Genomic DNA, 18,431 nt, shown 5'->3' with positions numbered 1-18,431 from the left:
TGCAGCTGGACGTGTCGATCATTGCATCGTCGCAACCTGATCAAAGCAGACTATTTGCGTGGCGATGGGATCTTGCAGCGATCGCATGTGTTGGTAGTCAAGAATGGAGTACATCGCTTTCGTGAAGCTCAAAAGGTGGCAGACTTGCATTTGAACTGGCGTCGAGACTTAGCTACCATGTCCAACCAGCTTGAAGACGATCTGCGGCGTGTTTTGCGGCTTGCGCGGGCTGAAGCACGTGCGAACAAGCAGAGGAGCAGAGCGAAAGGTAGTAACAAGTCTATAAATCCACAGCAGCGCCAGCCAGAACAACGCCATCGCCACGACCAATATCTCCACGGATCAAAAGGAGACCGCTCGACACTACTCACGGCTAAGTTGCAAGGACTATCAGCTATCTACGGGCTTGACACTAGCTCGCGGCATCTCGGTGATTGTAGTAGCAAGTCAGTGCTGTATCACCAGCACAAGGACGACCCAGAAGAAGACGATGAAGTCTTGCAACTACGCTTGGATGCTCGCCGGACATTGTACAAGCGACACTATGCGGGCGCTTTGGCCGACTCGAGCGGGCGAAAACGCAAAATGGAGCATGTACTCGAAGCTGCTGCCCGGGAAGCTCGCAATTCTCGTGCTATGGGTATGGGGATCGGTGCCGCGGTGCTCACAGAATCCGAAACCATCTACGCCGCCAGTGCTATCGAGAATGGACGGATGACACTTTGTGCTGAGCGTGCTTCTGTACTGAAGATGATCACGTCTAGCACGAATTCACCAGGTCCCGCCGTGATCGCTATGGCTATCTGCAGTGAGCAGCAGGACATGCTCCCATTCCCGTGTGGTGGTTGTCGTGAGCTCTTAGCAGACCTAGGAGACTTCCCGATTTACCTTGTCAATGCGTTAGGCGAAACAGAGGAGACCAGAAGCTCATCTCTGTTCCCACGAGCAAGACACTCCGAGCTGACCCAGATACTTGGCAAGCCTCAATTTTCGCAGAGTAAGCGGCCTCCAGTACACACTCAAGCTCCATCCGTACCTGCAAATCAAACACCACTTGAAGTGAAGGACTGGAACACAGAGCAAGTTGTACAGTGGCTCGAGCAAGATGTCGGGCTTCCGCAGTATCGAGAAGTTTTCGAGCGCAATAACGTGGATGGATGCACGCTAGTACTGCTTGAAGGGAGCGATCTGCAGCTGCTACTTGGGATTGTAAACCCTCAGCACCGCACCAAGCTGCTAACACACGTGGATCGCCTGCGTGATCGAGAACTTCTTGCTCGTGGCCTCGACTACACACAACTTGAAGACTACTTGGCTGTACTCGATATCGATCGAGTAAGTGCAGTAGCTCAACTCAAAACTACGTTTGACCGTCTTGATTCAGACCACGACGGGTTTTTAGACTTCAATCAGGTGAAACAAGCACTATCACGGCTTCGATGCACGATTCCAGCTGTGTCTAGCCAAGCTGGCCCAGGTTCCGACACACTGGAGGCATCAGCTCAAGCTGTCGAGCGCTTACTTCACAGCGAAAAACTATTTGGAAAAGAGGCAGCAACGTTAGGCAAAGTTTCATTTCCAGCGTTTGCACGAGCCTTCTCGAAGTTGGCCACTCAGCCTGCGGATACACCTGCCGTCACCCAAGGAGCATTCGCAGTTCATGCCTTTGGCCCCAGGCTCCCAGTACTGGACTTGACGAATTTGCGCAACTGCTTCAATCAACAGGCTGCCCAAGCTAGCTCGATCGATGAGCCAGGCCTGATTCGACTGCTTAAGGAACTTGGCCAAAGCGAAGCTCGTAGTACAGAGCTCGCTTGTCGCTGGCTTGATGCTCAAGATGAGATGGACGAGTCAAGTGAGAGGGTAACCTTCGCCCAGTTCATCGCGCGATATGCGCAGCTTGTGGACACCACCACTGCCGGAGAGGGGACACAAGCTACCAGCGTAGCAAGGTTACAACAACTATTCACCTCGTATGAACCTGTTCATTCCACGCGATGGAAACCCCGTACGGTGATACAGCGTGCGCTTTCAACATTGTTTCCGATGGTTCCAGTCGATGAGGTGAACGTTTGGTGTGCAAGCTTCTGGCCAGCAAAAATACAAAGAGGAAGCGACGATGGATCCGATGGAGCGAAGCGGAAGAAGAAGACTACCACGACATTAAGTTTTCCGGAGTTCACTTTAGCATGCTTGGAGTTTGCAGCTGAAGCCTACGCGCGTGAACAAGAGGCGGCATCCATCAAACGCTCTCTGCGTAACGATGCACTGGTGCATCGCAGCCGTGTAGTTCACTTACACAGCTCTGGTCACGTACGAATGTGCCCGCAGCCCCCTAGTGAATCCAATCAGCCTGATGTAAAGCACGACAAGTTGTCGAAACCTCAAAAAAGCAGCAAACCTCGGCGTCGAAACAACCACGATGACGAGAATGATGGAAAATGCGTTGATAGAGAAACCAAAGCTCAAGACAGTGACGACGACGGTAAATCCCGACAATCACAGAGACGAAGGCGGCGCGAACAGCAAGTGGATGAAGCATTTGACCGGTTTGCTAGACGGCACGGGGCTGAAATCAGTAGCACGAAGGATGACGATGTAAAATACGATAGCGACAACGAAGAGGAGTCAACCTGCATGCTTAATGCAGTGGAAGCAGCTCAAGCAGCGCTTGAGCTCGGCGCAGCATTATCACGAGAACAAGTGCTGCGCTTTCTGGAGCGCGAAGGCCTCGGTCGTATTCGTCGGCGAGATGTTTCCCGGACTGCCTTTCACCGACTCATGAAGCGCCTTGATGCTAACCAGAGTTACCCCCGCGACCTTCTTCTTGACATAGATACTGCATCTAAACCAATCGAGCAGCAACGAGTGACCGTATCTCCACGAAAGGGACGTACTGCCAGCAAGAGTCCTCGGCATCGTGCATACAAGAGCAGACTGGACTATGACGACTTCTTGAGGCAAAAGCTTGCAATATCCAACGGAACCCAATGGGAGAAAGAAGTAGAGGCACTACGACGAAAACAACAACAGCGAGAAAAGCGACAATCGAGCAAGGTGCACAAAAAGCGTCACCACCGTAGCGCTGATCGGCAAAACGACAGCGACGACGACGGGAAGCGCGACAGTGAAGACGATGGTAAGCATGATAGTGATAACACTGGAAGCACGGCTTCTGATAGCAGCAGTGGTTCAAGAGCATGCCGACACAGAAGAAGAAGTCACAGGCGGCGCCGTTCCAAACACTCGCACAAAAGCAGCACGCCACACCGTCGGCATCATTCGAGACCCCACTCAAGGTCAACTGAAGCTTCCACAGAAACAGATACGTCGTCCGCTGAAAGCACACGATCGCAGCATCGAGGTCGTCGAAAAGGTTTTGCACCTGGATCACGCGTAGCCAGCATGATTCACGGTCGTGGCACCATTGAACGCGTTTATCGAGACTATTTCGTGGCCGACGTCCACTTCGACAGCGGTCGCCACCTGCGCAACGTCGAGTTCAGTGGACTGCGCGTGCTGGACCCCGAAGACGAATTGCTCAGTGCAGCTGGGAAGACCGGCTTCAACGTGGGCTCGCGAGTCACCGTGGCTCACAAAGGCACCAAAACTCGTCGCCAGGGGAAAATTGTCTTGTGTCGCACCGATGGAACGTTTGACATCTTGGTAAACGAATTCGGTCTAGCTCAGACAATGAAGCGTATTCCGCGCAGCGCCTTGGCTCTCTCAAATGTGAAGCCTGTGGTCTACCGTGAAGGAGCTCGTGTCATGGTCCGACAGCGCACCGAGTACTTGCGAGGGAAAATCTGCATGTGTCGAACTGACGGAACGTACGACGTGAAGCTGGCTCGGTCTCCGCAAAAAGTCATCCAGCGCCTTGCCCCCGACCTTCTCACCCCGGACGATGGCGAAGACGGTGACAGCGACGACGATATCGATTCCGACAAAGACACTCCAGCTCCAGCTACGACGAAGACGACCATCCTACCGAAGAAAGAGGAGTCCGACGACGACTTCGAGCCGGAATTCTCTCGCGGCGACCGAGTGGAAGCTCGCTTCGGCGGGCAGGCCGCGTACTACCCGGGCACCGTCGAGCGCGTGCACCCGAACGGCTCGTGCGATATCTCGTACGACGACGGCGACGAGGAAGAGCGCGTGGCCGCCCACCTCATCCGCGCTCTGCCATCCAAACCCAAACCAGCCCCACCCACGACCAAGAAGAAGAAGGCGTCCGACGACGGCTACGAGTCCGACCTCTTCGAAAGCGACTAAACCTGCTACAGCACATGTACAAAACAACTAAAAAACATAACAACACACACACCTAGAGCTATGTAGAAAAAAATATCTATTGAAGAGAGACAGAGCCAGCCACTCGCTCCACTCCCTCCCGGGTTTAGATGACGGCGCGGTAGGTGACGTAGCGCCCGGCCGTCTCGGACGGGCGGATGATCTTGACGACCTGGCCGCGCGTCATGCCGTAGTAGCGCGCGATGGGGTCGGTGACCTGCATGCGCGGCAGCTGCGAGTCGCGGATGCGGTAGCGCTTGAGCAGCGCGGCCTTCTCGTCGCGGCCCAGCACGCGGTGCACGGGCACGAGCGTGTGCTCCGTGATGTCCACGAGCAGCTCCGTCTCCTTGAAGTGCTCGATCTTGTAGCGCGGCGCCATCTCGTTGAGCGCCTGGCGGGCGAAGGGCGTGATGCCCTCCTGCACCACGAGGATGGCCTTGGTCACGTTCTCGTCCTTCATGCGGTTGCAGTAGTTGCGGATGGGCTTCACGCCCACCTTGGTGTCCTCCGGGAAGAAGACGAATAAATTATCGCTCGGGTCGTCGATCTTCTCCACGAGGATCGTCATCATCTCGCGCGTCGGGTTGTCGCCGAACTGCGTCTGGAAGGCCTCGGGCGTCATCACCAGCTCGTTCTCGCTCACGATGTAGCCGCGGTTGTGCAGCATCTTCACGGTTGTCTTGCGCACGCGGTACAGGCGCGAGGCCTCGGGCGTCAGCTCCGACATGGCTGCAGGAAGAGAGAGAAGAGGAGGACGAGAAGGACGTGGAGCAGCGGTCAGCTGCGCTTATTGGGAATGGGAATGGGAGTTGGTCCAGTCAAGAGCTACGCTCGCGTGATTGGCGGAAAATACGGTTGAGTTCGCTTTAGTGACAGTGAGGCTTCTATTGGGTGTTGGTGTAAGTCATAGTGACATGTACCCATTTGGAGGTGACGTCGCCGGGCGTGACGACGTCGAAGGCGCCCGACGAGGACACGATGGGCATGGCGTCCGTGATGACCTTCTCAATGGCGCGTAGCACGTGGAAGCGAGAGTCGCAGTCGATCAGCAATTGCGGAGCGTTTGGAAACACGTACGACAGGCCGTTGGCGTGCACGAGGTCCCACACGGTCAGTGGGTTGCAGTCGCGGAGGTTCTGCACCGTTGCGTGGTCTCCGTCCAGCAGCTCCGTTTGCACCTGCCAGGGCCCGAACACATACGACTCGCCCGTGACAATGGGGAACTGAGCGGCCGCGTACGCCTTGCGGGGGAAGAACCGGTCGCGGAAGATGATGAGCTGCTTGTCCTTGGTCAGGAACGACCGGTTGCCCTTCTTGAGCGTGATCCAGGACCCCACCTCGGCGTCCTTGTTCTTGTGCTTGGCCTTGCCCATGGGCCCGGCCTCCAGACGCTCCAGCTTCTGGATCAGCTCGTGCAGCGGCTTCTCGCGCACCATGCTGTTGCCCATGACGGAGTGACACACCTGTCGGAACACCTCCTTCCACACGAAGAAGGGCTGGTCCGTGAGTAGACCGCAGTCCACCCACACGGCCACCTCGCTCTGTCCGACCGACTTCATGATGGGCGCCAGCACTTGAGAGTCCACGAGCTCCGCGCACTGCGTCGACTCGGCGCCAAGCGCCGACAGGTTGTTGAGGAACCCATCGCCGTACATGTCCCTGAGCAGCGGGACGAGGTGGTTGCGCAGCTTGCCACGCGTGCTCCACTTGGGCGTTGTGTCCTTGAAATACGGGATGCCGTATCGGTGTGCGTACTCGAAGATAACGTCCTTGTCAAAGTCCAACAGCGGGCGCCAGATGCGGACGCCGTTCACGATACTGCTAGCCGCCATGCCATTCAGGTTCAGCAGACTCAGCCCCTTCATCATATTCGAGATAACGTTCTCCTGCACGTCACCACGGTGGTGGCCGAAACACATCCCAGGGATGTCATATTTCTCCATCACCTCTGCATACGTCGTGTATCGGATCTCACGTGACACCCGCTCGTAGTCATCACGTCGAGTGGTAGCTCGTTTCACCTCGTCAATTTTCCGTACGTGAAAAATGATACCAAACCTCTCGCACCAGCGACGCACGTAGTCGCACTCTGCTCCGCTCTCGGGGCGGTTCCCGTAGTCGAGATGCACCGCCACGATCTTAAAGCCCCCATGCTTCTCGCTCAGCTTGTGCATCAAGTACGCCACCACCATCGAGTCCACTCCTCCCGACAGCGAAACAGCCAGGTGCGAGTGCTCGCGCGCCTTCATCTGCGTCAGGTACTCGTCCATCGCCCTGTACAGCCTGTTCCTGAGCATGTCACTCTCGTCCGTCTCTATGAACGCACGCTCCAGGATGTCGTCGTCCGATATGCCAGTCGCCGTCGTCTCCGTCTCGGGGCCTCCTCGCAGGTGCTGCAGCCTGCCGGTCGTGGTGCGCCGGAACTTCTCCAACAAGTCTCCGTGCTGCTCCTGCAATTGGCGACGAGCTTCAATTGCTGCAAGGACGTCGTTGAGCCGCTCGGGCGTCGGCGAGTGACGCAGCGGCATCAGCGCGAACACGAAGCGCGGCACGGGCAGCGTCTCGTGCCAGCGCCTGGGCAGCAGACTCTGCTCCACGATCGCCAGCGCGTGGGCGTCGTTGCGCTTGAGTTGCTCCGCGTTTGCGGCAACATTGCGGTCCCTGTACACGTGCCGGGAGAGCTGGTCCAGCACCAGGACGAGCGCCACGCAGGCGTCGGCGCTCTCGTCGCGCCAGCTCTCGAGCTCGTTGGCCTCCGCACGCGCCAGTAGAGCGCCGAACTGCTGCGCCACCTGCGCGTCGGTCGTCTGCTGCCTGTCCGAGCCCTCGGGCGGGAACCACTTGCAGCGGTACGTCTCGGCCTGGTCGCCGTCGAACCAGAAGCTCAGCACGTCCTGCGCCTCGGACGTCATGATGGACGAGGAAGAGTTTTGGCCAGTGCTTTGGCGACGTATCTTTTGGACGCCAGGATTGGTTGATAAGGGGAGAAGTTCCGACGAATAGGAGAGGAGGCGCACAAGTTGAAGGGGATTTGACTCTGATGTCTTTCAAACCACTTCAGAGGGGAACCACGCTAGGCGCCAAAAGTCGGCGAGACAGCGTATTTCTTCAGCTCTCTAGTTGTCGAGCTACGAAATTCTCAGTGTGGAGCTTGGGGAAAGTGGCGCGAGTAGATCAAGGAAGTGGTTGCTCAAGGTGCGGTAATTTTTGCGGAAGCGAGCATACGCCGGGTGCAAGATGATTTCCCTTGCAGGAGAGCAACGACTTTTCATGAAGTGCAAGATTCATCATCGAAAGTATATGTACCTCCCGCCGCCCCATCCCAAAAAATTTTGGACGCATACGTTAACGTGCAAATTTGTGTACAACACAGGGGGTATGTACGTCAATGCTAGCTGCGGACGAGGTTCGGCCCGATGCCATCCAGCACGTTCGATTGTCGCGGACGAACTAGTACGAGGCGTTGGATGAAGATGACGACAACGAAGAGCAGGCACTGAATGCGATGATGGGGGATTTACCGCTACTGAATAAGACCGACGAAAGCACTCGCGACAGAACCTTCATGAAGATTTGGCAGCTTGGACACACCTCAGACAATTGTTACCACGGACTTGCCACGTTGTGCAAAGCGTATCTCAAAGCAAGGGAATTGAGTGGCTGTCGTGGCCGTTCCTACCATAACCGGGATCGCGATCCCAAACTCGTCAAGAAATATTACAGTGGTTCGTCGTCAGGCATGTTTGACATTGCACCATTAACTTCGTTTTAAAATTCTGAAAACAAAGGAAATGACACCACTGGGTAACGTTATGTAATACAATTCGTGGATAGTTGTCCGTAGCACGGTGAGCACCTCTTATAAGTTCGTAAACCCCCAACTTATATGTTAGAGACGAGGATTGGTTGATAATGGAAGGAATATCGACGAATGGGAGTAGAGTGGTACAAGTTGAAGTGGTGTTCCGCTGACTGATGAGTCGAGGCAGCCTGTACCCTACGAGGATTGACCGAGTAGTGATAGTTCTTCGTCTGGCGGAATCGGCGGTCCTGCTGTTGGTCCGCGCGAGAGGACCACCGAAGCAGCAACGACTACATTATTCACTTCGCTTGTTAGCTCACTCTGCAACTTCCTCCTTCTGCCCAAATCAAGATCAAGACCTACGCAATGCCTGTGGAATTGAAGGACCTGGCCCCGCTGCTGCTCAAGAAGGAGCGCGCCAACGGCGACATCGACCCGAAAGTGCTCACCAATCTGCTGCGCGGCGGCGAGGCAGCCAATGGCCGTCGCAAGCAACTTGTAAATATTGTCGAGCAACACCCCATACTTTCAGACCGCGGCATGATCTTCCGCAACCACTCAGAGCGTTACCACTTCGGACTGAAGAAGGCGTTCCACTACGTCAAGCTGGTGCAGGATGGGGACTACACTGATGAGGAGCAAGCCGTCCTGCTAAATGCGTTGGGGGAGCAAATGCCGTTCGACTTGCACCGCGAAATGTTCATCCCGACCATCGAGAGCCAAGGCACTGACGAGCAACGGGCCAAGTGGCTGCCGCTAGCAACCAATTACCGGATCATCGGCGCCTACGCACAGACAGAATTAGGTCACGGGTCTAATGTGCAGGGCATCGAGACTGTCGCTACGTTCGACAAGTCAACGCAGGAATTCATCATTGACTCGCCGACGTTGACGAGTCGCAAGTGGTGGCCCGGTGGCCTGGGCAAGACAGCCACCCACGCCATTGTGATCGCCCGACTGTTCCTGGACGGCGAAGATGTCGGTGTACAGTCGTTCATTGTGCAGATCCGCTCCCTTGAAGACCACAGACCGATGCCTGGTATCAGCGTGCGCGATATCGGCCCGAAAATCGGCTTCAACGCTGTCGACAACGGCGACTGCAGCTTCCACAACGTCCGCGTCCCGCGGAAGAACATGATGATGCGGTATGCCAAGGTGCTCTCCGACGGCACCTTCATCAGACCTAAGAGCGACAAACTCGTGTATCTCACCATGGTGCGGGTCCGTGCAGGTTTGATCAAGGCGCTTGGGGTGCGCCTTGCAGCAGCAACGACGATTGCTGCTCGTTTCAGTGCTGCACGTGTTCAAGGTCGCAAGCCGAGTGGGAAGGGGGAGTTCCAGGTACTGGACTACCAAAACCAGCAGCACGCGTTGTTCCCGCTGATTGCCATTGCCTACGCCTCATATTTTGCTGGGCAGGCCGTTCTGAATATGCATGACACGACTCTGAAAGGTATCAAAAGTGGGGGCGCTGGTTTCGGTGCACAATTGGGGGAGCTCCACGCGGTGACGTCTGGTTTGAAGGCTTGGACCTCGGACAAGGCTATTGAAGGCGCTGAAACCTGCCGGCGACTGTGTGGCGGGCACGGATTTTCCCAGTCTAGCAACCTCGGCCACTTGTTTGCGGAGATCGCAGGGGCTAACACGTTCGAAGGAACATCAGATGTTCTTGTTCAGCAACATGCCCGCTACCTGCTCAAGGTGCTTGAATCGCTACCGAGTACTACACCATCAACGCAATTCTTGAACAACAAGAAGTTCACCGACATCACGTTGCATTGCAAGGCTCAGCATCCTGACGATTTTGGCAAATTCAACGAGCTGCTTGAAGTGTTTCGAGTACGTGCCTCCCGTTCAGTGATATCCCTGGCCGAGTTAATGGAGTCGACCGAGATCGACGGGGACGCGTGCATGATTGTTATGACCAAGACGTCCACTGCGCACACGGAGCTGATACTACTCGAAGGGTTTATCCGTACTGTTGAGAATCTGCCCGACGGTCCGGAGAAGCAGGCCCTGTCGGACCTGGTATCGCTCTTTGGCGCATGGCTCGTCACCAAGTCGCTTGGGGACTTTCGCCAGCACGATTATCTTTCTTGTAGTCAAGGAGACCTAGCGTTCAAGCAGCTCGTGCGGTTGCTGCCGATTATTCGCAGAAACTGCGTGCTACTGACGGATGCGTGGGACTTTATCGACTTCGAGTTGAACTCGACCATCGGCCGATATGATGGCGACATCTATCGTGCACTACTGGAGCGCGTTGATGATGAACCCCTGAATCAAACTGAAGTCACTGATGGTTACGAAGAGTACTTGAAGCCGCTCATCCAGTCTGGCCTGTAAGGAATGGTGCTGCCTGTCGATTCCACCAAATTGAAATCGATGTAGTGGATCACTACAGCTTATCGATAAGTTGTTGCCTTCCAAAGCAAACGCTTTCGGCATTCATGTTTGAATATTTCCAACCGTCGAACAACCTCCGAAGCAGGAAGGCGATCACGAGGCTTGTAACAGCACATGTCTTTGACTAGATCATAGACCTGTGTGGGGTAATTTTCTGGTCGTTAAATATAATTAATGATTGAATTAAAAAATCCCAATGCATGTTTTCAGTACTTGTATTTTTCGCAGCCCTGCTCTAGCGTCCTCTTTCTACTATCTCGTCCTCCGTCACGAAGCACTAGGTTTGAGATAGTCCCTGTACCCTCTATACAACGTCTTGAAGTTGGGAGCTGTGTCCAATGAACCACCACTCAAAGAACTTGTTACCTCGGTAAGTCGCATCGCTCAGCATATTGTCCAGTATTTTTGCGTCGAACTGCCTGTCTTCGCTGTCATTTTCGTTCAAGTCACCGTACTTGTTGGTTCGTAACAATCCCCGGCGACTCGTCCACTGGGTTGAATCGCGCTCGTAGCCATCTTCGAATTCGCGAAGTGTTTGTCGGTAGAGATTACGGAGAGGGTATCGGCGGCTGTCAATAGGGTGACCACAGAAGTCACTAGCAGGATGGAGGCGAGACGCATGATACATTGTGTGGCTGGCGAACTGATGACTGAAAGGCAGATTGCAAAATGCGAAGCAAAAGCCAGCTCCGCCCCTCCTGCTGATATTCCAATCCTTGGTCGAAAAGGCTAAAATAATGCCACACACGTCGGAGATCCATAGTACGATGTGCATACTGCACGTCAGTGCACCGTCCACATCGTTCTATAATACGCCCCTCGCTCGTTTCAAAGAACACGTATCCTCGGAGATATCCGATCCGATCGGCTATCCTCAGTTGGTAGACTAATCCTCGCACCAAAACTGTATCTGGAGAAGCTACACCTTTTCAACTTCAAAGTGGCAAATTAAAAGTTCAATACGTCAAAATGTTCAAAACGACACACACAGATAAAACGGACAATATTGTGTGATCAATTATGAAGGGGTATAATTTAGTAAGGTTTTTCTTAGCGGCAAGAACTCGCGCCAAAACTACTGGACAGCAGCAACACCAACGCTTTCTTCGCGTCCCTCCAGCTCATTTCCCATTTTTCAGCGCGATATACTCACCACTTCAAGCCTCTCCGTCACCAAGCTCAATGTTATACAGCTGAAGGACATGCCTGTAGGCCAATAGGTAACGCAATATAAAGTGTGGCGTCGGCTCTTTTATTTTGTGTCGTTTTGAACTTACATTTTGACGTTTTGAACTTGGAGTTTGCCACTTTGAAGTTGAAAAGGTGTAGTTTTCTCTCGTGCAGTGGTTCCTCTCCATGGCATTGAATATACACATGTAGTCTGGCCACTTTAACACGTCGTTCTTGACCTCATATTGCTGTTGCTGTGTTTTTTTTTTATCATTTCGAAATGTGTGAGGACAGTAATGGGGCGTTCATTTGCATTTGATCGGGTTGATGCGGATACTGGGTAACAAATTTTAATGGAACAGATCTTTGACCCACAGCACAAACCATTGATCCTGACGATGCCACGACCTCAGCATCAAGCATCAGCAATTGAGGCATCACGTGTCATCCGTCCCAACAATAACATCAACAACAATTACCTATTGCACAAGCAGAAATAATTTGAGGCGGGGATGCACTTTTGAGGGATGGGAACCTGGTTCTGTGAACAGAATCCCGTTGATCTGGGATCACGGTTGATGATGTTGCTGGGATACGTGCGCTGTGGGGTCGAAACATCGACCTCCTGCGCCACACTTTTGTCGACAGAGGCAAAGACGAAACGAACCACGATAGCGTTTTCCATTCGCTGTGCAGTTCTGCGAGTTGGCAGCACATGGTTGTCCCCGAAGACGGTCCACGTGTTGTTGATGCGCTTTCGAGCTGGACTGCTGAATCAGATGTACGGCTGGGCTGTAGGCGCCCACTCCCAGTCTCTTTCTCGAAGCTTGTCTAAAAGCTTTGTTCACTGTCTTGCTGCTCACAGGGAGCTGAAGCTATTCGTATCGGACTACTTGTTGCTAGCGAAAAGAATACGGGATCACACGCATTTGAAGCACTGGAAATACGGGATGGAGCTGGAACGAGAAGTCGAGCGAATACTTCGAGCCGCTGATGCTGTGGAGAGGCGGTCCTGCTAACAAGTATTCGACACGCGAGTGCCCTGAGGGCCGTTCTTAACAAAGGTAGATCGGTATTACCGTGATACGAAGGTCCAATTGTGCAATAAACAGGCGAGTATCACGGTATACCGATCTACGGTTCTAATGATAATGAAATTCAACAGTTCACGTGATTTTTCCATTGTCGTTTTCCGGTTACTTCCCGCTTCTCACGCGAGGCCCTCCCCTCTCACGTCCCTCGCTCGCGCTCGATCAAGCAAAAGTTACGCAGTTCACGAACGGTAGCTGTCGTTGGTGCTATTCCCCTGAACGAGGTAATGACTGGTGCGTCTACCTCTTTTCCACTAAGCTCCACCTTTTCATTTCCCAAGTAAAATCATCGAAACTCACCTCCGAACTATTAGCAGACTTGCCTCCATCTTGATCTTGATCGTCTTCTCGCCCAGCGAGCTAGGTTGCGTCAAAACCTCGATCCTCTTGCTCAAAGGTGGTGTCCGATTGGTAGGATGCTTCTTCGTGTTCAGCCTCGCGTGACGATATATCCACACCCACATCCGTAGCCCCGGGATGCCGCGCACGATGAGCTATAGCAACCGTTTGACTCTCAGAAAGCGACGATGGTGTGGCAGTATCTTGTGCGAGAGCAAGTGGGCACGTTGACTGCATGGCACTTGCATCTTCGCTTGCTTGAGAATTCCCATCTAGCACAAAGCTGTGCCCTGAAGGCTGGGCCAATGGCGGGGAGATCGTAGACGTACCAAGGTCGCTGAAATGCGTGCCAACGGAGGAAGCAGACGCCTCTGTAGTACTGTCATAGCCACATTCTTCAGCCTCCCTCAATCTAGTAAGGGAAGCTATGGTCATGACGTATTCGCCCATGACTAGCGTATAGCGGGGGGTGGGGAGTCTACCTAAGGCGCTGCAAAATCGAGCGTGATGGAGGCCGGGCAGCGAGAAATGATGGTGGTACTAGGATCTGTATCGAGGGACTTCAACGACAAAATTCCGGCTTTGCCTCCGTGACACCTTGTGATACCATGAACCCGACAAAGGTTCACGCGGTTCATATGATACCTTGCGTGATACCTCATGCCTGTCTATGCTCTTCTGCGCCTGGTTCTGTCACAGACGATTATGCTCGCAGGTACAGTGCGCGTCAAAACTATAGGACCGGGGTTCGACAGTACTAGTAGTTGTGAAAGACGCTGAGAAAGACCTGCTATGCGCTAACACTCGCGTTTTTGCACTTTAACGGGTGGCTCGTATACAAGAAACTGTTTGTGCAAGGTCGACAAAAATTAGGACCACCCCCATCCCAATACAAAATCCAATATTAACCGAAACCCCGTACAAGGCGATATGACTAGAGATTTGTAGTGGACATACTTTCGGCAGTTAGTTAGACGCGTTAGCTCGTGCAGAACACGACGGTTACCCGCGATCCTACAAGAAATCTATTAAGTGCACTCGGGCGCGAACGGGGGTGTCGGACTGAGGCGTAGATTTTAAAGTACGTGTAGCTGTCGACTGAAGCTCCCATTCACTGATCGTTCTATAGCAAATCATAGGGATACTGCTGACTTACCACTGAGATCTACGTTGGCGATCGCTTCACGCTCAATATCGCTTATGAGGCTATGTCGTGCTCCACTGCTACAGCTAACACTATTTACAATGCTAGGATACTGTCACAGCGGGATCCCCTGAGTGCTAGTGTCAACGTGCGAGCACCGGAAAGTATGTCCACTACAAATCTCTAGTCATATCGCCTTGTACGGGGTTTCGGTTAATATTGGATTTTGTATTGGGATGGGGGTGGTCCTAATTTGTGTCGACCTTGCACAAACAGTTTCTTGTATACGAGCCACCCGTCAAAGTGCAAAAACGCGAGTGTTAGCGCATAGCAGGTCTTTCTCAGCGTCTTTCACAACTACTAGTACTGTCGAACCCCCACCTCAAAATGATAAAAATTGATTGAGTTATGAGGGTGCACAGGGGTGGTCCTATAGTTTTGACGCACACTGTATCACGGATGATACCAAAATCTACCAATAGAGTGCCTAAAGATACCATATAAATATCGACCATCGGTGCAACAATCAGTGCAACTGCGTTTTGATTGGTAAAAAGTCGCTCTAAACTACACGCGGAGCGCTGGGTGTCCGCCATTCTTCTTGTCGCGGCGAAGAGCTGTCAGGATCGCTGTCACTGGCTGATGGCGTCCGTACGCTGCGTAGATCCTGTCGATAGCGACGTCGCTCGTGAGTCCCGCTCGAACGAGGTACGCCACACTATCCCAGAAAGCTTTCCGTCGCGAATATGCGAACTTATTTGCTCCTCTCTCTGCTCGTGTGAATTCTTTTGCAGGTTTGGTTCCATTCAAGCCGAACTCATACTCGTGCCACAACTGGAACAAATCTTGCGGCCTCTTGGCCAGCCGCACGACTCTGCGTGCACCAACACCAGCAGCAACGTCAGAAACCTCACTGCCCTCTGCCAGCGTTCGGACAACAGGCTGCAATGCGATGCGTCGCATCACAGCCATCATTCTTCGGTGCTCCTGCTGCATTTCTGTTCTCAGCCGAAGGACCTCATTCATGGTGTTTAAGAGCTGGCGCTGCACTCCAAATAACTGTGAGTGTAATGCTGTGAACTCCGTTCGAGTATTGTCTGCGCTCATCCTGGTGGGAATGTTGCTGTGTTCTACAGGTGTGCTGCTATCAGAATATGGGCGTCTTCTGTGAGCCCAATAAGCTGGAGTTGTGCACCCTCCCCCACGACCTGAATGGGAACCCGTTTGACGGGATTTACCGTAGGGTTTCCGCCAGCATCCCGATACGCTGTAATCACGCGTTGTTTCAGCGCCGTAGGGACTAATGCATAGTCAAACGAGACGTCGGGCACCAGTGACGCCCACAACAAGACTATACTCAGTTCGTGTGCTACGCCTTCTCCCATTTTCAGCTTGATGACGCTGCCGATTCGGTTGACGAGCAAGTTATCGGTGACAAATCTCATGCCATCTTCGATAACGTAAAAGCACGGGCCCAGTGGACCTGTTAGCACGCTGGCCGTTGCGGCGTCCGGATAAGGCTGCGTGTTATCAATATAAACGTCGACGACACTCTTCTGGGCACGCCACCTCCCGCGACGATTTATAAAATCTCTGGTCAAACCACTTCTTGTCCCGTAAGTCGCTGCCCCTTTACGCAAGCTGTGAGTCCCCAGGTTGCCTTGCTTTAGCTTGTGAAATTTATCACCGTCAAATATCTCTTGCAGAAAGCGTCGGACAACACGATCTCCGTCCACCGCGTTCCCAAACACGTAGGGAGACGCAATACTACACGCCATTTCAAGGTGAACAGCCAAATTCAACAGGACACACACTCGTGGGTCTAAGCTACCCAGCAAAATCTGCTCCGGGGCGTCACGCTCCTCGGAAATATTCTTTGACCAGCGTAGTTGACAGAGTAATGTGTGAGGGTGCTGTATGTTAGGAGTGAAGCTGTCGAACTTTAGCTGCATCATGTCGTCGATTCTTGTAATCATGTGCCATTGCAAAGTGAGAACACTGCTAATGACGTACTTGATGCTACCTTTGTCATGATTAGAGCGCACAACCTCGAGGAGGTTAATGAACTCTTCGTATTCGATGGGACGCCGGGCGGCGGACTGCACTCCTTCTCGGCGAACCTCGAAACGTTTCACCGTTTTGATCACCTTATTCACCAGCTCCGAGCGCGTCGGATTGCCTTCTTTTCGAATCGGGTCCCAGGTAACAGCAACACGAGGCATAAAGCACGAGATAGCTTTTTTGGCGAATGCGAGAGTGGAAGATCTGGCAAACACTGGCTTAGCGTCCTCGCCAGGGTATGGCTCACCAAACGCACGAAAATTCATCCACCGGCTAACATCTTCAGGAGTGATGGTTAGCAGCATCTCTGTCGTAAATACGGTCTCCGCAGTGTAGGCACGAGTATCGTTAAAGCTCATGAACTCCGTCAAAATCGCTCTGTAGCGCTTCGGTCTCATTTTTCTCCGTCTTGCACTCCACACCACAAAGCCAGTTTTGCAACAAGGGGGAAAAATGACCACGTCTTTTTTGTATGGAGCTGGTAGCATATCCATGCGACAATACAAACGACTAGAGCAACAGAAATTGCAAACGATACCTCAAAGCTAGCAGGGGTTCCGCCATCTTTGGGGGCGATACCACAACCTAGAGCCGTTATCCACCAATAGGATCGCTCGCTCAGCGGAAATACTACCTTGGTTGCAAAAGGCCAATTACATCTAGATATCCGGTCTGGCGCACATCTATATTCAAGGGGAAGGTGACTCAAATCAGGGTGTGCTATCCCAACCGGATGTCTGGATAAATAACGCTCCGAGTAAAAAACGTTATTAACTGCCGCGATTGTCCGCTGCCGTCCATTCAGAAATCCCCCCTCCATTGAACAAGCACTGCTAGGATGGGACGAGAAAAGCGTCGAGCCCGCGATGAATCCGACGAATCCGCCTCCTCCAACGCGGAGCATGTCAGTGAGGCTGAACGTTCGGATACCTCCGATATCGAGACAGTCTTCGTGTCCACGCCGAGCCTGCTACACAAAACTTTCGACACCCCCAAGGAGTTCGAGGCGTTTTTTGCTGATTTCTGCCGACGGACACACCAGGTGCACTCGCCTATCACTTTCTCCTCGCAATAGCGATCTAACTCCCGTCTGTCGTAGAACTTCTACAAGTGCACATCAACGCTCGACAGCAGCGGAACAAGCAAATACAAACTACGTACACCAAGAGCGGCAACGATCCCCCCGATGCTGAGCTTTTGCGGAACCCGGCGTTCCCGCTTTACCTGACTTCATACCTGTGCACCCACGCTGGAGAGCCGAGAAATCGCGGTGGTGGCAAACGACCTCGACGCAATGTTCGCCCACTGGGCTGCAAAGCCAAGGTACAAGCATTTTGATTATAATTTTCATTTTGACAGTACTAACGTCACGATTTGATCAGCTTCATATACTGCAGCGCCGCGAAGGCGACCGCTACTTCCTGATTGTATCTCAGCATCACTTGGAACACAACCACCGCGTCGGAAAAGCCGAGTACGAGCAGATACCTCGGAACCGCGTGCGGTTGAGTAGCAGCGAGTTGTCGGATGTGAATGCGTTGAGGTGGATCGGGGTGACAAGGAAGAAGATATTAAAGTACATCTGGGAAAACACGGATTCAGAGCCGTGCATGGTGGACGTTCACAATCTCCTATCGAAGTTGAAACGGGAGGTGGGGGCTGGAGCGACGGTTTCGAAGCGTTTAGCTGAAACTTTGAGTCGATTTTGCGAGGAGGAAAAGTATGGTGTCGCCCACGTCGACATCGACCGAGTTGGCAAGGAGGTAAGGCGAGGCTGAAGTTCACATTTTTGAGAAATCTATTAACGCAGCAGCTATATTGTTGCGTAGGTGATTGCACGGTGTATCGTATTGCAAACATCCCATATGCGGTCACTGGTTTCAAGTTTTCCTGAAACAATTCTTGTGGACGCTACGCATGGGACGAACGCGGAGCGGTACCGACTGTTCTCTTTCATGATTCATGATTCTTTTGGTCATGGTCAGCATGTCCAGGTAAGCCCCTCAAGCTCTACGACCGACGCAATACTAGACACGCTCTGTCTTTAGTTCAACCTGTCGGCTAGAACTTAAATTCTGGTGATTTGTATCAGATTGTATTGGATTGTAAATGAGATTGTAGCAGATTGTAT

General features: G+C 52.9%; 4 protein-coding genes across 4 annotated transcripts; 2 read left to right on the top strand and 2 right to left on the bottom strand.

Annotated features, from left to right (window-relative positions):
• Positions 1 to 3,405: 3,405 nt before the first annotated feature.
• IUM83_04064 (Cytidine deaminase) lies at positions 3,406 to 4,272 on the top strand (the record flags this gene model as incomplete). The annotated part of the gene is made up of 1 exon (XM_067928105.1): positions 3,406 to 4,272. One exon carries the CDS (start codon positions 3,406 to 3,408, stop codon positions 4,270 to 4,272), a length of 867 nt encoding a protein of 288 aa, XP_067793771.1.
• A 124-nt stretch (positions 4,273 to 4,396) lies between these two features.
• IUM83_04063 (DNA-directed RNA polymerase I, II, and III subunit RPABC1) lies at positions 4,397 to 5,017 on the bottom strand (the record flags this gene model as incomplete). Its single annotated transcript, XM_067928104.1, has 1 exon — positions 4,397 to 5,017. The coding sequence occupies one exon, from the start codon at positions 5,015 to 5,017 to the stop codon at positions 4,397 to 4,399; it is 621 nt and encodes a 206-aa protein (XP_067793647.1).
• Positions 5,018 to 5,174: 157 nt separating this feature from the next.
• Positions 5,175 to 7,202, bottom strand: IUM83_04062 (tRNA(Ile)-lysidine synthetase; the record flags this gene model as incomplete). Its single annotated transcript, XM_067928103.1, has 1 exon — positions 5,175 to 7,202. The coding sequence occupies one exon, from the start codon at positions 7,200 to 7,202 to the stop codon at positions 5,175 to 5,177; it is 2,028 nt and encodes a 675-aa protein (XP_067793789.1).
• A 1,256-nt stretch (positions 7,203 to 8,458) lies between these two features.
• Positions 8,459 to 8,897, top strand: IUM83_04061 (putative peroxisomal acyl-coenzyme A oxidase; the record flags this gene model as incomplete). Its single annotated transcript, XM_067928102.1, has 2 exons — positions 8,459 to 8,790; positions 8,888 to 8,897. 2 exons carry the CDS (start codon positions 8,459 to 8,461, stop codon positions 8,895 to 8,897), a joined length of 342 nt encoding a protein of 113 aa, XP_067793788.1.
• Between the last annotated feature and the right edge of the window lie 9,534 nt (positions 8,898 to 18,431).

Source organism: Phytophthora cinnamomi (genome assembly GCF_018691715.1).
Source record: "Phytophthora cinnamomi strain GKB4 chromosome Unknown Contig27, whole genome shotgun sequence".
NCBI classification, from domain to species: Eukaryota; Oomycota; class Peronosporomycetes; order Peronosporales; family Peronosporaceae; genus Phytophthora; species Phytophthora cinnamomi.
The sequence above is the reverse complement of the archived record's forward strand: the minus strand, read 5'-3'. Positions and strand labels throughout refer to the sequence as shown.